General features: G+C 40.1%; 2 protein-coding genes across 2 annotated transcripts; both read left to right on the forward strand.

Annotated features, from left to right (window-relative positions):
* Positions 1 to 3,467, forward strand: mrps16 (mitochondrial ribosomal protein S16). The gene is made up of 4 exons (XM_068315560.1): positions 1 to 134; positions 345 to 375; positions 2,476 to 2,742; positions 3,201 to 3,467. Exons 2-4 carry the CDS (start codon positions 363 to 365, stop codon positions 3,329 to 3,331), a joined length of 411 nt encoding a protein of 136 aa, XP_068171661.1. The 5' UTR covers positions 1 to 134; positions 345 to 362; the 3' UTR covers positions 3,332 to 3,467.
* A 12,844-nt stretch (positions 3,468 to 16,311) lies between these two features.
* Positions 16,312 to 19,493, forward strand: LOC137594972 (mucin-3A). The gene is given in 11 exon segments (XM_068314707.1): positions 16,312 to 16,373; positions 17,219 to 17,320; positions 17,461 to 17,599; positions 17,972 to 18,034; positions 18,231 to 18,295; positions 18,385 to 18,584; positions 18,713 to 18,794; positions 18,796 to 18,840; positions 18,943 to 19,107; positions 19,239 to 19,303; positions 19,435 to 19,493. Coding segments are annotated over 11 exon segments (1,047 nt in total).
* The last annotated feature ends 1,919 nt before the right edge of the window (positions 19,494 to 21,412 follow it).

Raw genomic sequence — 21,412 nt, forward strand, 5'->3', positions numbered from 1 at the left:
TCATTTCCTGTTTAAACATGGCGGCGCTCTGACGAATGTCACACACGTCTGACATATAATCGCTTGTGTTTATTTGACCAACTTGGTAACAACAAACGCGACATTTGGCTTCACCGTGTCCAGCGGCTGAGGAGGTAATTCAGAGGCTCCGGCCGATGTGTGAACCACGTGGTGTGTCTGACCGGATGCGCCCCTCTGCTAACCGTGACGCGACACCTCCGACATGTGATGGTGCCTCAGGTTTCAGCACCCGATCAAAGAAGCATCGCTGCTGCGGCTGTCTGTAAAGAGATATCGACAGATGAACAGGTTTCATTGTGAGCTTTTTGTGTTTTGTGTTGCAGGTTAAACCAGCTGACACCATGGTTCATCTGTGTGAGTACAGTACACACACACACACACACACACACAGTCTCCCTTAGACAAGGTCACCTGTAGAACACATGGAGTCATATCTTTCACATCTGGACTACAATGAGCAGACGGGATCACTTCCTCATGCAGTCTTTATTACGGCTACCCAGTAACACACAAAGAGCACAAACAGCACTAAGATACACCTAGTGAGTAGGATTCATTAGTGAATGTTCAGTTATTTAACAGATAAAAATCGTTTAATTGATTATTTTCATCAGGATGTCTGTCATTCAGTCCTCTTGTTTTGAAGAGCATGTTTTTTCATGTGTTTTTTTAAGATGAGTCTCAAATGTAGTCCATATTTTAAGAATATATTTCAGAATATATATTGAAAATGCTATAGGCATCCATTTCTTTTTACATTTCCATTGGAATAATATTTTTTTTCTCCATATTGTGTCATGTAACGTTCAAAATTTTGGGTCCACAGAAAAATTGTGTCTGGAAGTATAGATGATGCCGTATCCAAAACAAATTTCATTACTCAAAGCACGCTCAGAGCACTGAGGGACACATCGTTCACTGATGTATTTGCGAAACAGTTTCGTGTTGATTTGTCACCTTTAGAAAACACTCATTAATTATCCCTCATTGATGGTCCTGTTGTAGAGGGTGTGCTCTACTTATGTCAGTATTTTCAAAGTGGCAGTTTCACATTCCTTTGGTTTGAATGCGTTGCTGTATACTGACAGATTTTTTCCTGACGTACCCCATTCATACCAGTAAAGTAAATACTAAAACATTTATCAATGTTTAACTAACACCAAATATTGCAAGAGCAAATAACTGTAATTACAGTTTAGAACCTTTTATTGATTGGAGGTCACAATGTGTTTCATATTGGTGTTGAGAGACTCTAGACAACATATATTTAAGCCTGAAATTATTCCTAACCCTGATTTATTTTGACTTAAAATTAAATTTTTTAAATTTTTTTATCCAACCAGCAAGATTTTTCTTGATTGAAAACGACACAGGTGTCACCAAGAAACATAGTAAGACTATGAACAGGAGTAGAATCATTCTAGGAAAAACTTTTTCTCAACTCTTATTTCCATTTGAACAAAAAGTGATGAAGTGGAGAAGAGAAGGAGAACTTATGTCCTCTCTGGTCTGCGTCCGTGGGACAAGGAGTGTTCAGTGTCTGTTGGACTGTCCGCCTGTCTGGGGGGTTAGGGCCAGCGGAGCCCAGATTCATCAGGATGACCTCAGTGTTGATCTCTTTATTCTTTTTCACCTCTCTCACTATCCTCCTGAGCAGCACAGGAGGATTCACGTTTTCGACCATGTCCTCTGGATTTTCCACAGTGCAGAAAACATCTATTTTAAAAAAAATAATACTTCTTCTTTGGAACTCGAAAACATTCACAAACGACCTTTTGACTTTTTCCTGACTTGTGAGCAGCCACATTGCCCAGCCACAGGTCTTCAGTTAACTCTCTTGTCTTAGCCATGACTCTCCACAAACCAGCTGTAGAGAGCTGCTGTTCCCACCTGTTGAGTTGATTTAAACAACAGTTCCCAGTGAGTCAAGTTAATAAGAATGTTTTAGAACAATCTGGACTATTTAGAATGGTTAAGAGCTTTGGATTTCCCCATATGACAAGTTGCATAATGAATGATTTTGGACATGCCACATGCTTCCATGTTGTCTTTTATCTTCTGGGAGTCGCCCCTGTCATTTCCAATCAAGAAAAAAACTTGCTAGTTGAGTAAAAGTAATTTTCAGTCACAATTTTTCTGGGGAACGGATACTTTCAGACTTAACTTTATGTAGTCTGTACAGACCTTTAAAAGATATAACACACAATAAAAAATAGAAAAGCAAACACGTACTGATCCTAAACTACAAGTTTCCACCACACTTACCATCCCTTTATCTTGTTTGTTAAGAGTGTAATTTTGATCGAAGAAGGACGCAATCAGATATGTGAAAGTTGTGGTGTCCATTAAGAGACATCAAATTAAATCCCAGTTTCAAGAAATTGCTTGATACAGTTACAATGCATTTAGGTGTTTTTCTTTGACAGTACTAGCTGTGTTTATTTCTCTTTGCAGCATCCTTCCTACTAAAGAAATACGTTGGAGGTCATGTAGTTATCAGGCTCGCTCTTGCAGGCCACAAACAAGCAAACAGACCCTTTTATCGTATTGTGGCTGCTCTCAACAAAAGGTCCAGAGATGGGAAATATATAGAACAGCTTGGTTCCTATGACCCCCTCCCAAACATCTACAATGAAAAACTCATCGGCTTTAACTACAACCGAATGAAGCACTGGATCGCCTGCGGCGCACAACCAACAAAGCCAGTGGCCAAACTCCTAGGTATGTATTCTCCACATTCACCACTTGTTCTAATGAGTTTGACCAGCATTGATCAATTTCATTGTGGGCTTGTCCAAAGAATTATGAAGCTCTGTTTGTTTTGTCAAGGAGGTCAGTGATTTGTGGAAATAATTCTTTCTGCTGACTATTCTTGGAAACTCTGTTTTCTATTTTCATAAATGATGACAAAGGTCAAGTACTATTGTGTGGTAATGGTGCACTCAATCACATTATGCCTGGCCTCTTGCTTAAATCATTGCGCAAATTAGATTTAAAATGCCTTTTATTGTCACAACAAGCATCTCATGTAAACTGCAAGGAATTGATATCTTAAAATCATGGTGTTTTATTATATTTATATTCCAAAGGTTTCAAGCAATTCTTGGTTTCATCCAAAATTTGATGGAAAATGTATGTGAAAGTTGTATTCTTCCTCTCTTGTTTCTGTCTGTGTGAAGGATTAGCCGGATTTTTCCCTCTGCACCCCATGACAGTAATGGAGGCTGAGCGCAAAAGAGGCCAAACAGCGCTGACAGACAGTACAACAAATGATGGTCTGGAGGATAAACAGGAGGAGGTTGAAGTGTGAGAAATAAACCTGGAAACTTTGGGAACTTGAGGATGTCACACTTATTTGGAGAGACACAGTTATTTGTTGTAATGTTGCTCGATGCTATGAACAATTCTTATTAAAGCTTGAACCAAGGCAGTCACTCACTGCAACATCCCGCGACTTGCCCTGACCTTCTTCTACTTGCATTGATCTATGGTCTTACACTAGCCTTCTCCCTCATCTTTATATCTTATCTGGTTCCTGAGTGTACAAAAGTTAAACTTTGACCTTGACCTAGGTCTGTCAAGGTCAAGGTCTTCATCTCATTTTCATCCCTTTTTGCCGCCTGAGTAATGTGTTTGTTTCATGTTTCTATCTGCAACAACTGCAAAGACATTTAGTGGACATACCAACTGGCGAACATACGAACGAACACTGACAATAACAATACATCACCGCTTTGAAGCAGGATGTAACTATACAAATGCACCACCTTTGGGCTTTGTTTCTGAGAGGGGAACTCTAAAAAGGCAGGTATATTTACAATTTTATTAGACTTGAATAACTGCTGTCAATATTTTGTGTGGGGATGATATTTGTTATGCTTTCCTCCAGTCTGAATTTCTTCAAAAGTAATCAATAGCAAAATATGTTTCGATCTATTTTAGCCTTATTTGTGAACCGTGCAATAATTCAGCTTCATTTTTTTCTAGCTTTTCTCTTTTTTGACCAGCATATATATGAATATGGACTCATGAATCAGTCATAATGTCCAACACAAAAAAACAATCAGAAATAGGATTTTACTTTATAACACAGAGCTCCTCTGTGACCAAGGATCCCACAGTCACTGTAAATTGGAAAATACAGTAATAGAACTCAGTCTGCAACAATAATGTCAAAATTGTGACACAAAATCTGTCTTTGTTAAGTATAATCAACACTCATCATTTTGTGGTAAGCAACAAAAGGAAGAGTATGACTTCCATCACTATCAATTCAAAAGTTGGATTTTTCATCTTGCCTACTTATAGTGGATATAAAAAGTCTACACACTCCTGTTCAAATGCTAGGTTGTTGTGATGTAAAAAAACTAGACATGATTTCACAACTTTTTCCACCTTTAATGAGACCTTTAAGCTATACAAGGCAATTGAAAAACACTGAAACCTTTCAGAAAAAACATACAAAAAACTTCAAATAACCTGATTGTATAAATATGCACACCTAAAACTAATACTGTGTTGCAGCACCTTGGGTTTTTATTACAGCATTCAGTTTTTTTGGGTAGGAGTCTGTCAGCGCGGCACATCTTGAGGTAACAATATTTGCCCAGTCTTCTTTGCAAAACTGCTCCATTTTCAGATAGCGAGGGCATCTCGTTTGCACAGCCCTTTTCAGATCACCCCAGAGATGTTCGATGGGATTCAGGTCTGGACCAGGCTGGGCCATTCCAAAACTTTAATCTTATTCCGGTAAAGCCATTCCTTTGTGGATTTGGATGTGTGCTTTGGATCATTGTCATGCTGAAACATGAAATTCCTCTTCATCTTTAGCTGTCTAACAGAGGCCCAAAAGTTTTGTGCCAACACTGACTGGTATTTGGAACTGTTCATAATTCCCTCCAGTCTGACTAAAGCCCCAGTTCCAGCAGAAGAAAAACAGCCCCAAAGCGTGATGCTGCCACCACCAGGCTTCAATGCAGGTATGGTGTTATTTTGGTGATGTGCTGTGTTGTTTTTGTACCAAACATACCTTTTGGAATTATGTCCAAAAAGTTAAACCTTGGTTTCATCAGACCATAACATTTCCCACAAGTGTTTGGGAGACTGCCGATGTCTTCTTGCAAAATCCAGCCGGGCTCAGATGTTTTTGTTAGATAAGGCTTCCGTCTTGCCACCCTACCCCATAGCCCAGACATGTGAAGAATATGGGAGATTGTTGTCACATGCACCATACAGCCAGTACTTGCCAGATATTTCTGCAACTCCATCAGAGTTTTCTTGTTGTCTTATCAATTTTGGATGGACGTCCTGTTTGTGGTAATGTCACTGTTGTGTCATACTTTCTCCACTTGATGATGATGGTCTTCACTGTGTTTCATAGTATATTTAATTCTTTGGAAATAAGATTCCTCTGACACTTGGAAAGCTCTCTGGACCATAGTTTGCGCTGGAAGATGTGGCTACAAATATGTCAGGAAAAACCTAGAAGAACAGCAGAACTTTATTTAGGGTTGATCAGAGGAACCTTCATTGGTGACAGGTGAGTGCTGACACCAGCTTAACATGAGTTTGAATGTTACTGGTCCAATCTGAACACAGCCACATCCCCAGTTATGACAGGGTGTGCACATTTATGCAACCATATAATCCGATAATTTTAAATTCACCTACCTGAAAGATTTTGGTTTGTTTTTCAGTTGTGTTGTACAGGTTATAGGTCACAATAAAGTTAGAAAAACTTGTGGAAATATATGTCTTGATGTCATTTTTCACATGAAAACCTGTCATTTGAACAGGGGTGTGTAAACTATTTATATCTACTGTAAACCTAATGGAGAAATGTCACATGTATTACACATTGAGGTATAGATGTTTTATCAGAGGGCTAGAGGAAACTGGCTTCAGAAGTGAAACATGAAAGGCTGGGTGGACATTCAGAGAGGGAGGTAGCTTCAGTCTAACCACACTGGGGTTAATGATACGTTCAATTACGTAAGGGCCAATGTACCTGGTCGCCAGTTTTCTAGATTCCACTTGAAGTGGAAGATCCTGAGAGGACAGCCAAACCTCCTGGCCGGGCTGATAATCGGAGGCTGGTGTGCGACGACGGTCTGCCAATCTCTGATTTCGAGCGGCAGTACGGGTGAGAGCTGCTCAGGCTTCAGGCCAGACCTGCCGAGCACGCTGGAGGTGCTCCTGTACAGAGGGGACTGCCTCGTCGTTCTCCTGAGCTGGGAAGGGTGGGGGCTGGAAACCATTACAGGCCATGAACGGGGACATACCAGTAGCGGAGCAAACCAGAGAGTTGTGGGCATACTCGACCCAGGGAAGATGGGTGGACCAGGAAACAGGATTCTGAGATGCCACACAACGAAGAGCTGTCTCCAGATCCTGATTAGCTCGTTCTGTCTGGCCATTGGTCTGTGGGTGATAACCAGATGACAAGCTGGCCGACGCCCCTAATGCCTCGCAGAAAGCCTTCCACACCTGGGAGGAGAATTGTGGACCTCTGTCGGATACAATGTCCCTGGGAATTCCATGCAACCTAAAAACATGCTGGACAAGCAGAGCAGCAGTCTCCAAAGCAGAGGGTAACTTGGACAACGGAATAAAGTGCACAGCCTTGGAAAAACGGTCAACTATAGTCAATATGGTCGTATTTCCTTCCGACGGAGGCAGGCCAGTGACAAAATCCACCACTATGTGCGACCACGGTCGATGAGGAATAGGCAGGGGGCGAAGAAGGCCAGCAGGGGCACGGTGAGACGCCTTGTCGTGGGCACAGACAGGGCAAGCACCAACATACTCGTTAGCATTTGCACTCATAGAAGGCCACCAGAAACGCTGTTGAAGGAGAAAGCCTGGGTGGCAAGCCAACTTAGAATTATGCCCCCACTGGTGCACAGGAGTTCGAACAGGTGGGGGCACGAACAGCCGGCCTGGTGGACAACCCTCAGGCGACAGGTTACCAATTTGAGCCTCCTGAACAAGCCTCACAGTGTCCCACATGGCTGCTCCCACCACACAGGAAGAGGGCAGGACAGTGTCTTCAGAAGAATCCTCCACTGAAGGTACAAACTGACGTGAAAGGGCATGAGGCTTGTTCTTCCGAGACCCAGTCTATATGTGGGTGTAGAGCTTTAACCAGGGGAGACCCAACACTAATGGGGAACTGGGAGCAGAAATAATATACAGGGAAATTAGCTAGCGATGGTTTCCAGAAAGTAACAAGGACAAAGGGGCTGTACGATGAGTAACTCGAGCTAGAAGTCCACCATCGAGAGCAAACACATCTTTGGGTTCACTAAGGGGCTCAGTGGGTAAGTTGGCACTAGTGACAAACTCATTATCAATAAAACTCTCATCAGAACCACAATCTACCAAAACTTGTAAAGGGAAAGAAACTTGTTGCCAGGATACAGTACCTTTTAGGACAATGTGGTTAGAGGAGAGCGACTCAGCAGACATATGGCTCACCAGTGCCCCTCCTGACACCGATGAGCCTGCTCCTTTTGGCAGAACGGGGCACTGTGCTCTCCTGTGACCCGCCTGGCCACAGTAGATGCAGAGCCTCAGTTCAAAGTGACGTTGGCGCTCTTCAGGCATAAGTCTCATCCTCCCCAACTGCATGGGTTCTTCACCGTTGGAATTAGCCGAATCCAGTGGTGAAGAAAATCCAGAGGTAGGTGGCTGGAGATGGGGTTGCTGCTGTCGAGATGGCCTGGACGGGTGAGAGGGGGATAGGAACACTCTCCCTGATTGTCCTGTCCCTGCGTCTCTCAAGAAGTCGGTTATCTAGACGAATAGCTAAAGAAATTAATTCGTATAGAGAAGCAGTCTCATCTCTAGCAGCTAATTCGTCCTTTAACTCTTCACTTAACCCGCGAAGAAAAACCGCCTGCAAGGCATTCTCATTCCATCCGCTCTCGGCTGCAAGAATGCAGAAGTCTATGGAATAAATGGATACAGGGTCTGAGCCCTGACGCAGGGAAAGGAGCTGTTTACTGGCCTCCTTTCCTTGCAGAGGATGATCAAACACTTTAAGCATCTCAGCGGTGAACAATGAATATTTGCTATTTGCAAACAGACGCATTATTGCTGGCCATTGCTACAGCCCAAGCAGCACCTTTATCGGACAATAAACTCATAAGTGCTACTCTCGACTTGTCTGAATCATAAGTTTGATGGTTGCTGATCAAAAATAAGTGAGCATTGGTGAAAAAACTCCCTGCACAACCCTAGCACTCCTGAGTACCTGACCGGAGTGGGAATGAAAGGTTCCCTGTGCTGGCTGGGTTCAGTGGCAGGAAGAACAGGTGCTGCAAAGTCGACTGGAGTGGCAGGCGTAGGAAACTGAGTGGAAAGATGATCCAAGCGGCTGTCGATCCGAGTAACGCTGGAGCTGAGTTTGCTGAGCGAATCCATGATCTCCTGAAAATGCTCTCTCATGGACTCCAACACGGGCCCCTTGACAGGCCAAAGCCTGCTGGATACCATCAGTCTCTGCGGGGCCCATGGTGGCCAGATTATTCTGTTAAGGGTAGTTCAAGTCTGGACCCCAAGGAACAGAGACTGACACACGAGTAAAATTCATCAGCTTTATTGCTCAGGCTAAACAAAAACGCTAGTTAGCTAAATAACAAAAATCAGCAGAGCAAAAACGACTAAACTCCAAAATACATAGAAAAGAACTAGTAACGGAGGGACACACTCGACACTGGCATCACAGAAGAGGACGGAATAATCTGGCACCCTCCAAGGGAAAAGCCAGGCCTTTTAAGATGAGGCTGATGAGCAGAGTGGGAACTGCCACAGCTTGACCTGTCAAGGGATAATGAGCTTCACACAATAACAGACTGGGAACATATCAATTGAACAGAATCATGACAAAACTAAAACACCAACTGGATTTTACCTCTTGAACTCTACAAACTATCATGGTACAGTTTATGGAGCAAATACTGAGCTTTTATGCATGACAGCAGACAAGATTCCGTAAAAAGGTATTTACACTCAAATTTTTTATATTTTCAGGTAAGGTTTTTATAGTTTGTTTTTTTTAAAGCTGTAGGCTATACTTATCAAAAATTTAAAAATACTTGACATATTTTGGTTATAATAATAATAATGATAATAATCATTTATTGTCCCACAGTGGGGAAATTTGTGAAATACTATGTGGCTGCAGCTATAAGTAATAATAAAATATTTTCCTTTTCTATGACATTCAATTTTTTTAAGGTGCACCTCTACAATACTATCTATACTTCAGGAATATCTCAGTCAATACTTCTTTTTCCCTGGTGCTGTTGAAAGGTTTCCTTATACATAATAGGATCATGGACCATCTGTGATTTTTTTTCAAATTAGTAGTCAGTATGTCCTTCAATGTAATTTTCCTTAGCTATAGATATGGGTCTCTCCCTCATGTCCAGTTATGTCACAGCATGCATATACAGGATTGAAACTAATTGTAAATTTAAAGTAAAATTCTGAATTGCCAGATTTGTCACTGCAAACAAGTATGTGGTGTCACCATTATTAATAGGTGATAAATCGTTACTTTCCAGGATCACACCTACAAAAACCCCTACCTCATCCACTTGTGACTTATTCTTTAACCACTTAAATATTATGGTTGGGGACCACTGTAGAAACAAAACATGTACGGGGTGTGATTTGAGTTTCAATGACCTACACAAACTGCTCCAGTACCATGCACAATACAAAAAAAGGTTTGCCCAGGGAGGGACTTACCTCAGTTTAGCAGTTGAACATTGATGACAGAACAGATCTGATCCTCATACAAAATTTTTTATGTGGCCCACATGTAACGCTTGGATCCAACTAAACTTCTAATTTACTGTCAATTTTAAGAGACAGCATCAATAGTATAATGTGAGACTGAATGAAATTTGATAAACAAAGTTTTCATTCACCGCATTGCATCCAAGTCTACGGACCGAAAGACATTAATACAGTTAAATAATTTTAACTTTGTTTCTTTTGATGGATCCCTAGATGTGGATGACAATGAAAAAGTGTATTTGTTTGGAAACCTGTAAGTGGAGGACACTTTTAATCATTTCTATATTTTTTACCTCTGTGGTCATTGCACTGATTGACTTTTACCTTTTCTTCACACAAAAACAAGGTAAGTCTGTTGTTCCTGCTATTATTTGAATAACCAGGTTAGTCATCAATAAATATTGTGTCTACGTTTTCAATAATACTACAGTTAGACAACATGTAGTGTACATTACAATTAAAGTCGGCCATTATAAATTGCACCCCTGACAATACAGTACTTTGTTTACAGTTAATGAAAAGAATTGAAATAAAATGTGTAACTTTTATTGGTACACAATACATGAGTTAGTGATTTTAGAACATTACTGTTCACATTAATTCTTATTTAAATCAGCCTTTTAAGCTTTTCACAAAGATATGCTTGTGTATGTGTAATATTAAAAAGAACTTCAAGTACACTATTAGCTCATTCACTGCCAGCCTTTTCAGATCAGAGATCCCTACACTAACAGTTGTTCTAGAGCATTTTGACCGGTCTTTCAAGACCCAAGAATATTGTGTTCTTTGAAAATACCAAAACTTTCAAAAGAAAGAGTGGTGTCTCTTCTTTCATCAAGAAAAAAAGGTTTGAAAAATTTTAAAACCTTACTCCTTTCTCCAGTAGTCAGCAGTAGATCATAGACTGGTTTCACCAAACACACTAGTGTTTGACCAAAGAAAAGCTGAGAAAGCAGCAACTTTTACGTTTTTTTTGGGTTCTTTTTATATAGTGACACCTAAAAAATGGACAGAGCTTTCCTTCCATTGAGCAACAACCAAAAAAACCGAACAAAACCTGATAAAGCACTTCTGATGGTAAGGTAATTTCATTGCAAATATATAAACCTCTACATTTGACAAAATCATAATCTTTTTGCTGTTACAGCCTTAATAAATGCAGCAAACTCCGCTGAAGCTCTCTGGTGCCCAGAAGATGCAGTGAAGGGGATGTGATTCAGACCATAATGTCAGTGAACAGTAGCAGTGAACAGTTAGGATGCCAATTGACTTCAAATGGTGCTTGTTGAGAAAAACATATTTTTATTGTTGAAGAAAGGGTTTTCATTTTATGTGAAATAAGGGGCCAGTCTGTCCACAATAAAAATACACCTGGCATTAAAATTATGTCATGTTAACATTGCAGATTGAACTCGCTGTGATTTTGGAGTTAGTGCCAAAGGAAAGTGACAAATTATCTCAAGCCCAAACCATATTGAATTCAGGCAAGTCAGGTTGCTTTGCATATGTTGACATGTGTTTATCATGTTTAAACAGGACATCATAATGAAAACAAAGATCAACTTGATGACGGATGGGGGAAACTACAAAAAATAGACAACAATGAAGAAAAGAATCCATCAAACAACAACATGAGAGAGAATGGAGTGTCAGAGCAAAATGCAAGTCAAATGCTTGAATTTTGGGCAAACATAGTTGATGATAGTTCTACAAGGACTTCTGCAAATAGTGCACTGACAGGTAAAGTAAATCGTCAACATTCCACCAGGCTCACATCTGGTGGAATGTCAACAATCCCAGTGGTGTCACCCACTTCAGCAACAGCAGTCTCTCCACAATCCAGCCATTTCACAAGTACAACTTCCAGTCACACTCCTGTCAGAACTGTCAGGACTCCACTGCCAACAACAAGCTCTGAAAAATCAACAATAGTATCCTCATTACCAGAGATAAAGTCACATTCCTCACAAACAGTGATGTCTTCAAGAAGTACTGAATCGACAGTCCCAGCCTTGTCATTGAGCAATAATGCCACAACAAGGACAACAAGAAGTTTTCATTCCACTACAATTGCAATGTCCTCCACAGAAAAGCCGGCTTCACACAGCTCGTCTCCTGCAATGTATTCAGTAACACCTCCTTTTACAGAAACAGGTCCTGGAAACAAAATGGAAACAACATCCAAATTTCCTACCTACAGTGAACCCCCAGTGAGAAGACATGGAACATCTACTACTATGCTACCCCCTTCAGAGTCACTGGTTACCTCCTTGACATCAGCGATGCAAACAGGAACAACTGAGTCAGCAGTCTCAGCCTCACATTTCACCACAAGTGCAGTAACGGGCACAACAAACCGTCAAGATTCCACAACCGTCACTTATTCCACAAATACAGTGGTTTCACCCTCCTCCGCAACAGCATTCTCTCCACAATCCAGCCATTTCACAAGTACAACTCCAAGTCACACTCGTGAAACAACACCAACATCAGCTGGCAGCACTGCACTACCGACAACCAGCTCTGAAAAATCAACAATAGTATCCTCATTACCAGAGTCAAAGTCACGTTCCTCACCAACAGTGACGTCTTCAAGAACTACTGGATCGACAGTCCCAGCCTTTTCATTTAGCACCAATGCCATAGCAAGGACTACTAGACATTACCATTCCACGACCATTGCGAAGTCCTCCACAGAAAAGGTGGTTTCACACAGCTCGTCTTCTACAATCTCTTCAATAACAACTCATTTTACTGAAACAAGCCTTGGAAAGAAAACTGATACAACATCCAAAATTCCTACTAACAGTAACCCTCCAGTGATAACCAATGGAAAATCTACTACAATGCTACCCCTGTCAGAGCCACCAGTTACCGCCTTGACAAAAGTGACGCCCACAGGAACAACTGAGTCAACAATCTCAGCATCACACTTCACTACAAGTGCTGTACCAGGCACAACAAACCGTCAACATCCCACAACTCTCACTTCTTCAACAATTATGTTGGTATCACCCTCCTCAGCGACAGCAACGTCCACCGGAACAACTGAGTCAACAATCTCAGCATCACACTTCATTTCAAGTGCTGTACCAGGCACAACAAACCCTGAACATTCAACCAGTATCACTTCTTCAATAATTAGAGTGGTTTCACCCTCCTCCGCAACAGCATTCTCTCCACAATCCAGCCATTTCACAAGTACATCTCCCAGTCACACTCGTGAAACAACACCAACATCAGCTGGTAGCACTGTACTACCGACAACCACCTCTGAAAAATCAACAATAGTATCCTCCTTACCAGAGATAAAGTCACATTCCTCACAAACAGTGATGTCTTCAAGAAGTACTGAATCGACAGTCCCAGCCTTGTCATTGAGCAATTATGCCACAACAAGGACAACAAGAAGTTTTCATTCCATTACCATTGCAATGTCCTCCACAGAAAAGCCGGCTTCACACAGCTCGTCTCCTGCAATGTATTCAGTAACACCTCCTTTTACAGAAACAGGTCCTGGAAACAAAATGGAAACAACATCCAAATTTCCTACCTACAGTGAACCCCCAGTGACAAGACATGGAACATCTACTACAATGCTACCCCCGTCAGAGCCACTGGTTACCTCCTTGACAACAGCGATGCAAACAGGAACAACTGAGTCGGCAGTCTCAGCCTCACATTTCACCACAAGTGCAGTAACGGGCACAACAAACCGTCAAGATTCCACAACCGTCACTTACTCCACAAATACAGTGGTTTCTACCTCCTCCGCAACAGCATTCTCTCCACAATCCAGCCATTTCACAAGTACAACTCCAAGTCACACTCGTGAAACAACACCAACATCAGCTGGCAGCACTGCACTACCGACAACCAGCTCTGAAAAATCAACAATAGTATCCTCATTACCAGAGTCAAAGTCACGTTCCTCACCAACAGTGACGTCTTCAAGAACTACTGGATCGACAGTCCCAGCCTTTTCATTTAGCACCAATGCCATAGCAAGGACTACTAGACATTACCATTCCACGACCATTGCGAAGTCCTCCACAGAAAAGGTGGTTTCACACAGCTCGTCTTCTACAATCTCTTCAATAACAACTCATATTACTGAAACAAGCCTTGGAAAGAAAACTGATACAACATCCAAAATTCCTACTAACAGTAACCCTCCAGTGATAACCAATGGAAAATCTACTACAATGCTACCCCTGTCAGAGCCACCAGTTACCGCCTTGACAAAAGTGACGCCCACAGGAACAACTGAGTCAACAATCTCAGCATCACACTTCACTACAAGTGCTGTACCAGGCACAACAAACCGTCAACATCCCACAACTCTCACTTCTTCAACAATTATGTTGGTATCACCCTCCTCAGCGACAGCAACGTCCACCGGAACAACTGAGTCAACAATCTCAGCATCACACTTCATTTCAAGTGCTGTACCAGGCACAACAAACCCTGAACATTCAACCAGTATCACTTCTTCAATAATTAGAGTGGTTTCACCCTCCTCCGCAACAGCATTCTCTCCACAATCCAGCCATTTCACAAGTACAACTCCAAGTCACACTCGTGAAACAACACCAACATCAGCTGGCAGCACTGCACTACCGACAACCAGCTCTGAAAAATCAACAATAGTATCCTCATTACCAGAGTCAAAGTCACGTTCCTCACCAACAGTGACGTCTTCAAGAACTACTGGATCGACAGTCCCAGCCTTTTCATTTAGCACCAATGCCATAGCAAGGACTACTAGACATTACCATTCCACAACCATTGCGAAGTCCTCCACAGAAAAGGTGGTTTCACACAGCTCGTCTTCTACAATCTCTTCAATAACAACTCATTTTACTGAAACAAGCCTTGGAAAGAAAACTGATACAACATCCAAAATTCCTACTAACAGTGACCCTCCAGTGATAACCAATGGAGAAATGTTGGGTCTAAATCTCGAACATTCACTCAAAAACTGTTCTAAGCTAGACCAGGGTCATCAGACAAAGGCACCCAGAGAGGTTTTAAAGTTTTACCAGCTGCAGCAGGGAGAGACACAGAAGAGATGCACCTGACTTGGTGCAATTCAAAGTAGACTCTGACTCTGTCCCACCCGGCTGCTTTCTTTTATTAAAAAATGGATAGAGCAGGGTTAGATAAAGACGCGCGCAGGCGTCGTAACAGTTTAGATCACACACAAGGTCGAGAACAATAAGACGTTTTTCTACATGTTGGGAGTTAACTTGTGGTTATCTATGTTGGAACATTCTAATCGTCATCAAGGTTGTAGCTGTCTGCAGTAGGTGATTAACTGGAACAGGATGTGTTTGTTAGTACATTCGGGTGCAGCACTTCTAAATGTAGATTAGGATATTTTAGAAACACACATATACTTCATCTAAGTTTTAGCTTATCTTACAAAAATCTACTACAACGCTACCCCTGTCAGAGCCACCAGTTACCGCCTTGACAGAAGTGACGCCCACAGGAAAAACTGAGTCAACAATCTCAGCATCACACTTCACTACAAGTGCTGTACCAGGCACAACAAACCGTCAACATCCCACAACTCTCACTTCTTCAACAAATATGTTGGTACCACCCTCCTCAGCGACAGCAACGTCCACAGGAACAACTGAGTCAACAATCTCAGGATCACACTTCATTTCAAGTGCTGTACCAGGCACAACAAACCCTGAACATTCGACCAGTGTCACTTCTTCAACAATTAGAGTGGTTTCACCCTCCTCCGCAACAGCATTCTCTCCACAATCCAGCCATTTCACAAGTACAACTCCCAGTCACACTCGTGAAACAACACCAACATCAGCTGGCAGCACTGCACTACCGACAACCAGCTCTGAAAAATCAACAATAGTATCCTCATTGCCAGGGTCAAAGTCACGTTCCTCACCAACAGTGATGTCTTCAAGAACTACTGGATCGACAGTCCCAGCCTTTTCATTTAGCACCAATGCCATAGCAAGGACAACAAGACATTACCATTCCACGACCATTGCGAAGTCCTCCACAGAAAAGGCGGTTTCACACAGCTTGTCTTCTACAATCTTTTTAGTTACAACTCCTTTTACTGAAACAAGCATTGGAAAGAAAACTGAAACAACACCCCAAATTCCTACCAACAGTAAACTTCCACTTACATGTCATGGAACATCCACTACAATGCTATCCCTATCATCAGGACCACCGGTTACCACCTTGACAACAGTGACACCCACAGAAATAACTGAGTCATCAATCTCGTATATTTTATTTCGAACCAATGCAACAGCACCAACAAAGTATATATCCACAAGCAGCTCTTCTAAAAAAATGCCTGGTTCCCATACCTCATCTCCTATGACCTTTTCATTCACAAGTTATTTTTCTGTAATGACCCCTAAGAAAACTGAAAAAACAACCAAAAGAGCTACCAGCAGTAATACTTCAATAACAAGCCATAAAACATCTACTACAATGCTGTCTTCTTCATCAGGGCTTCAGACGGCCTCCTTCACAACAGTGACACCCACAGCTGAGTCAGCAGTCTCAACCTCACATTTTTCCAGAAGTGAAGTGACAGGGACAGCCATCCATCAACATTCCACAAGTCTCACTTCCTCCACAATTACAGTGGTTTCACACGGTTCGTTAACTTTTTTACCAATATCTCCAGACCACAATTCCAAAACAACACTGACAACAAGTAGCACCAAACAGACACCAAATACAAGCCACAGAGCAATTTCCTCATCAAGAGAGACACAGTCTGCATCTCCATCCAAACTGAATACCACCAAAATGACTGAATTAACGGCCTCAAATCCGCCACTTACCACAGGTACAGCAACAGTGACAACTAACAATGATCATTCCGCTATTGCATTGAATTCTGTGACAACAACCACAATATCTCCCAATGATGTCACCATGACAATCGATTACATGACTACAAAAACAACCGTGAAAGCTTCAGTAATGTCAGTTGTAGCTTTTACTTCAAGTGGGCCAACACTGCCAACGAGAAGAAGCAACACATTAGCAACTACTGTCAGTGTTCCAACATCATCATCAACTGAGAAGACAAGTTTGCTTCCAATAAGTAGCCTAGAAACTTCAAGTCTAACTTCGATAAACTCTCCACTTACCATTATTTTGACCACTAACCGGCCACCATATACATCCACCCAAACAATTACACATACAACTACTACTTCAACAGGGAAAAATGCAGCAGCAAAATTCTCCACCCCATTGACCATGACTTCAAATCACAGAACACAGACTGTAACACCAACTGTTACCACCACAAGCACAGAATATGTTGTGACGCCTAGTTTTACACCTTTGACCGTGAATCCAATCTCAAATACTCCGTCTTCAGTCTCCTCCAAAGGTACAGCATTGACAGTGTCTACAACTGCACCTACAAGAGAGGCAACATCAAGGGGGAAAACAAGTGGAAGCACACAAGCAGCTTCCCCAAGTAGACCAACTTCAAACACTTTGACATCAGCAGAGATGATCAGCACAAATACACTTACAACAATCAGTCATTCAATGTCTACAATTTCTCCCCTTTCAAATACCCCTGCTGATTTTTCAACTCCATTTACAACACCTCAGTGTAGTGATAAGGATTGCCCTGGGTGTACTGGTAGCTGTGCATTCAACCAAAGAGTGGGAAGATGTCAGTGCCTCTGTCAGCCGTTTGTCTTTGGAGATAGCTGCTCTTTTGGAATGGATGACATTTTCCCTCACATTGGTGAGTCTGTTCATATTGGTTATTTCATATATATATATATATATATATATATATATATATATATATATATATATATATATATATATATATATATATATATATATATATATATATATATATATATATATATATATATATATATATATATATATATATATATATATCCATACTGTATATATCAAATACATTTGGAATATGTGGATTTTTTTATATACTTATATATGATATGTTATTTTCATATGAGATCATTTCATATTGATGCAATGTCTTAAATATCTGTCGAAACAAAAGTATTTTTATTATTTTGCAGCTACCGGAGGAATACCAACTCGAAAAACAAATTTCACTTTTGAAATTAATGTCACTTTTCAGTCAGCTTTTGAAGATTTGAACTCGTCTCAAGCAAGGAAATTCATCAGGACATTAGAGCATGAGGTAGTATTGTTCATTGTCAGATGGCTACTTGATTAACACACAGTGAGTGACTGTAGTATTTATTTAATCACCTATAATCCAATGTCAATAATTGAAATAACTGTTCTTCATCATTTGTCTTTTGAATTCTTTTTTGATAACCAAAAATATGGATTTACTTCCACACCTATGCTATAATTACTTCTTTATGTTATAGCTTGAAGCCCTATGCAAAGAAGCAGATCGTCAAAGCTTTAAAAATGTATCCATCATCAAGTTAACGTAGGTTTTCATGAAGAATAGCTAATGAAATTATTATCAAGGCAAGGTGCTTTCTATTACAGTAGTTGTTTCTTTTTTTTCTGCTGTAGACCAGGAAGTGTTGTTGCAGAGAGCCGGGCTGAATACATCTATGCAAACAATGAAATTCAAATCCAGTTTGTCAACACTCAGCTTCAAGGGGTGTTGACGGATATCTTGACGAACACAAGTAACCTCAATGACATATCTCAGGCCTTCAATGCAAGTGTGCAATTTAAAGGGATCACCTTCCCGTTACCTGAGATTAACAGTAAGTTTACTCTGTCAGTCCTTAGTGTTTGTATTCTACTCAGCACTGTGTTGTGTTTTTTTAATCAATAGATACAATTCTCTCTGGTATTTCCACAAAATGACAAATATACCTCTTTTTTCTCTTAGATATCACAAACTTGAAACCTTTTGTCAACTGCTCTCAATTTGCTAATTACACTGCTGAGATTACTAATGGTCAGTGGCAATGTGCATGGTGACTGTTTTAACAACATTTACAAAGGGCCAACCTGTAGGTAAGCAAAAAAATCTGTTTCGAATTCATTTTAAAGACTTAAAATTTGTTACTTTTCAAAATATTATTTCGTAATGGTTCACATTTTGTCCTTCCAACCCAGGTGTTATGAGTCAAGCCTGAAACAATATTATGGCCCACATTGTGACATCTTTCGTTATGGTCCAGGTTTCTATGGTGCATTATTTGGATCATTGACAGGAGCTTTTCTGCTTTTCATTATCATTATCAGTGCTGTCATCGCTAAAAAGAGGCGTACAAGGGTTTGGTGAGTTGTGATTCCCAAAACCCTACTTCATATATAATATTATATAAAAGGCCACAACTGTGTCTTGTAACCTGCACATGTAATCAAAAAACCAAACGTTCCAATGTGACACTGGTGAAACACTATTTTAGGAAAAGAAGAAACTCTCATAACAGAAGACTGTCAGTTTTTGATGAAGATTTCTTTGACTTTTCTGGTATGAGTTTTTTTCTTACAGTTTTTTCTTTAAAAAAAAAAAAAAAGATAAATAAAAAAACTGTGTGCAAGGTGTGCAAGTTTATAAGTTTAAACATTTTCATTCACATTCTGTTCCCCCTGGTTTACCAGGCAAATATTCATCAAAGATTCTCAGGACACATCAACAAAATGTTGACACCCAATTGTAGGCATTTTTCTTTACTATTTTGATATTACTTATAATACCATGGTTTGTCGTACGGTGTACAAAAACTACAGCAATACTAACATATGAATATGAAGTTATTAAAACCTTGACATTAATGTTGTTCTTCTTGTGGTGTTTTTTCCAAGTCAAAATAAAACATCTAGAGGTTTTGAAGATCAACTGTTGATGAAGACCAGGCTGCAAAAATTGTTCTTGTTCTTCATGCTACCAAAATAAAAAAGGGAAATCTATGTGACTAACTATGAGCTGTATATGTATTGTAATTACTTTGTGGTTGTAAATTTATAATTTTATTAATAGCTTATAATTGTAAGTCATTGTAGCCTAGAGACAGTGTCACTGAGGAAAAGACAGGAGACAGAGCTGGAGGTAGCAGAGATGAAGATGCTGAGGTTCTCTCTGGGAGTGACCAGGAAGGATAGGATCAGGAATGAGTACATCAGAGGGACAGCACATGTTAGAGGTTTTGGAGATAAAGTCAGAGGAGAGATATCTAGAGAAGATAGTGAATATATTGGTAGAAGAATGCTTAGTTTTGAACTACCAGGCAGGAGGCCTAGAGGAAGACCAAAGAGGAGGTTTATGGATGTAGTGAAAGAGGACATGAAGGTAGTTGGTGTGAGAGAAAAGGATGCAGAAGACAGGGTTAGATGGAGGAAATTGATTTGCTGTGGCGACCCCTGAAGGTAAAAGCCGAAAGGAAAAGAAGAATTGTAAGTCGTTGTAGCCTCTTATGTAATTTTTATACATCTTAATTCAAATTAGTGTTAGTTCATTCACATATTATTGTATCTATTTAAGGTTTCTTCAGTTCTTCAGTTTTGGTTTCTTTTGATTGTTTGTTTGTTTTGGGGAGGGGGGTAAAAAAAAATACTAATATTTAAATCAAGTTTGAATATTAGTCAGTTAACAAATTTTATTCATGATTGCAATGAAAAATGCAGCCCTACAGTATTGAGATGCAAAAGTGAAAACAAAAAATTAATACAAACAAAAAAGGTTAAATATTAATAATATTGACTTCACAACTGTTATCTTCCTCAAACGGGAAATTGCTGCTAGCTTCTTCTTTTTGTTTAAGAGTGTTAACTTCAGGTTTAGAGCAAGTCACACAGTTATTGGTGTCAGTTAACACAATTTTATGGGCTGCAACAACATAGCATTTCTCGTGACACCATTAGTCCACACTTGCTTGAAAAATGAATAAAAATGAAATGATGTGTGTTAACATACTGTTACATGTGTAACATGTAATTATGTTTTTATGACATGTTACCAGTTAATCTATTCAATCAACCCATAATACAGAAAGACAACCTGCATCGTGCTCCAACTTGCATAGCTTTGTCTTGCTCTTGTCCCAAATGATCTGAAACGTCATATTCAGAATATTCATGTATTCATGAAAACCAATGAAGCTGAAGGGCCGGCACATTAAAAGTATTGTTTTGCCTTACTGTTTTATTTGGCATCTCATGTTGTAATCGTTCTTTATACAACCTCAGAACATTTTTTTTCTTTTTACTTTGATTACTTTTTTACTAAATATCTCATTTATTTTATTTTATTTTATTTATATTTAATTTTATATACTGATTTGTTAATGACAACTCAATGATGCATCATAAACTAATAAAAATACATCCTTGAATCTTAAGAATTCAAACACACTGAATGGACAAAAATAAAATGATCTTCACATTTGGTCATTTAGTTTTGAGCAATCAAACACAATAGTCATGTAACGTTTTTGTTTTTATGCAGCTAATTTTTTTTATGAATTAGTGCCCACAAGTGCAAATCAGTCTGCTGTTGTATCCAAGTTGAATGGGACACATTACCTTTGGCCAAAGTCAGTACAATATTTTGCCACTAGATGACGCACTAGTTTTAATGATG

The sequence above is a fragment of the Antennarius striatus genome, chromosome 5, assembly GCF_040054535.1.
Source record: "Antennarius striatus isolate MH-2024 chromosome 5, ASM4005453v1, whole genome shotgun sequence".
Taxonomy (NCBI): Eukaryota; Metazoa; Chordata; class Actinopteri; order Lophiiformes; family Antennariidae; genus Antennarius; species Antennarius striatus.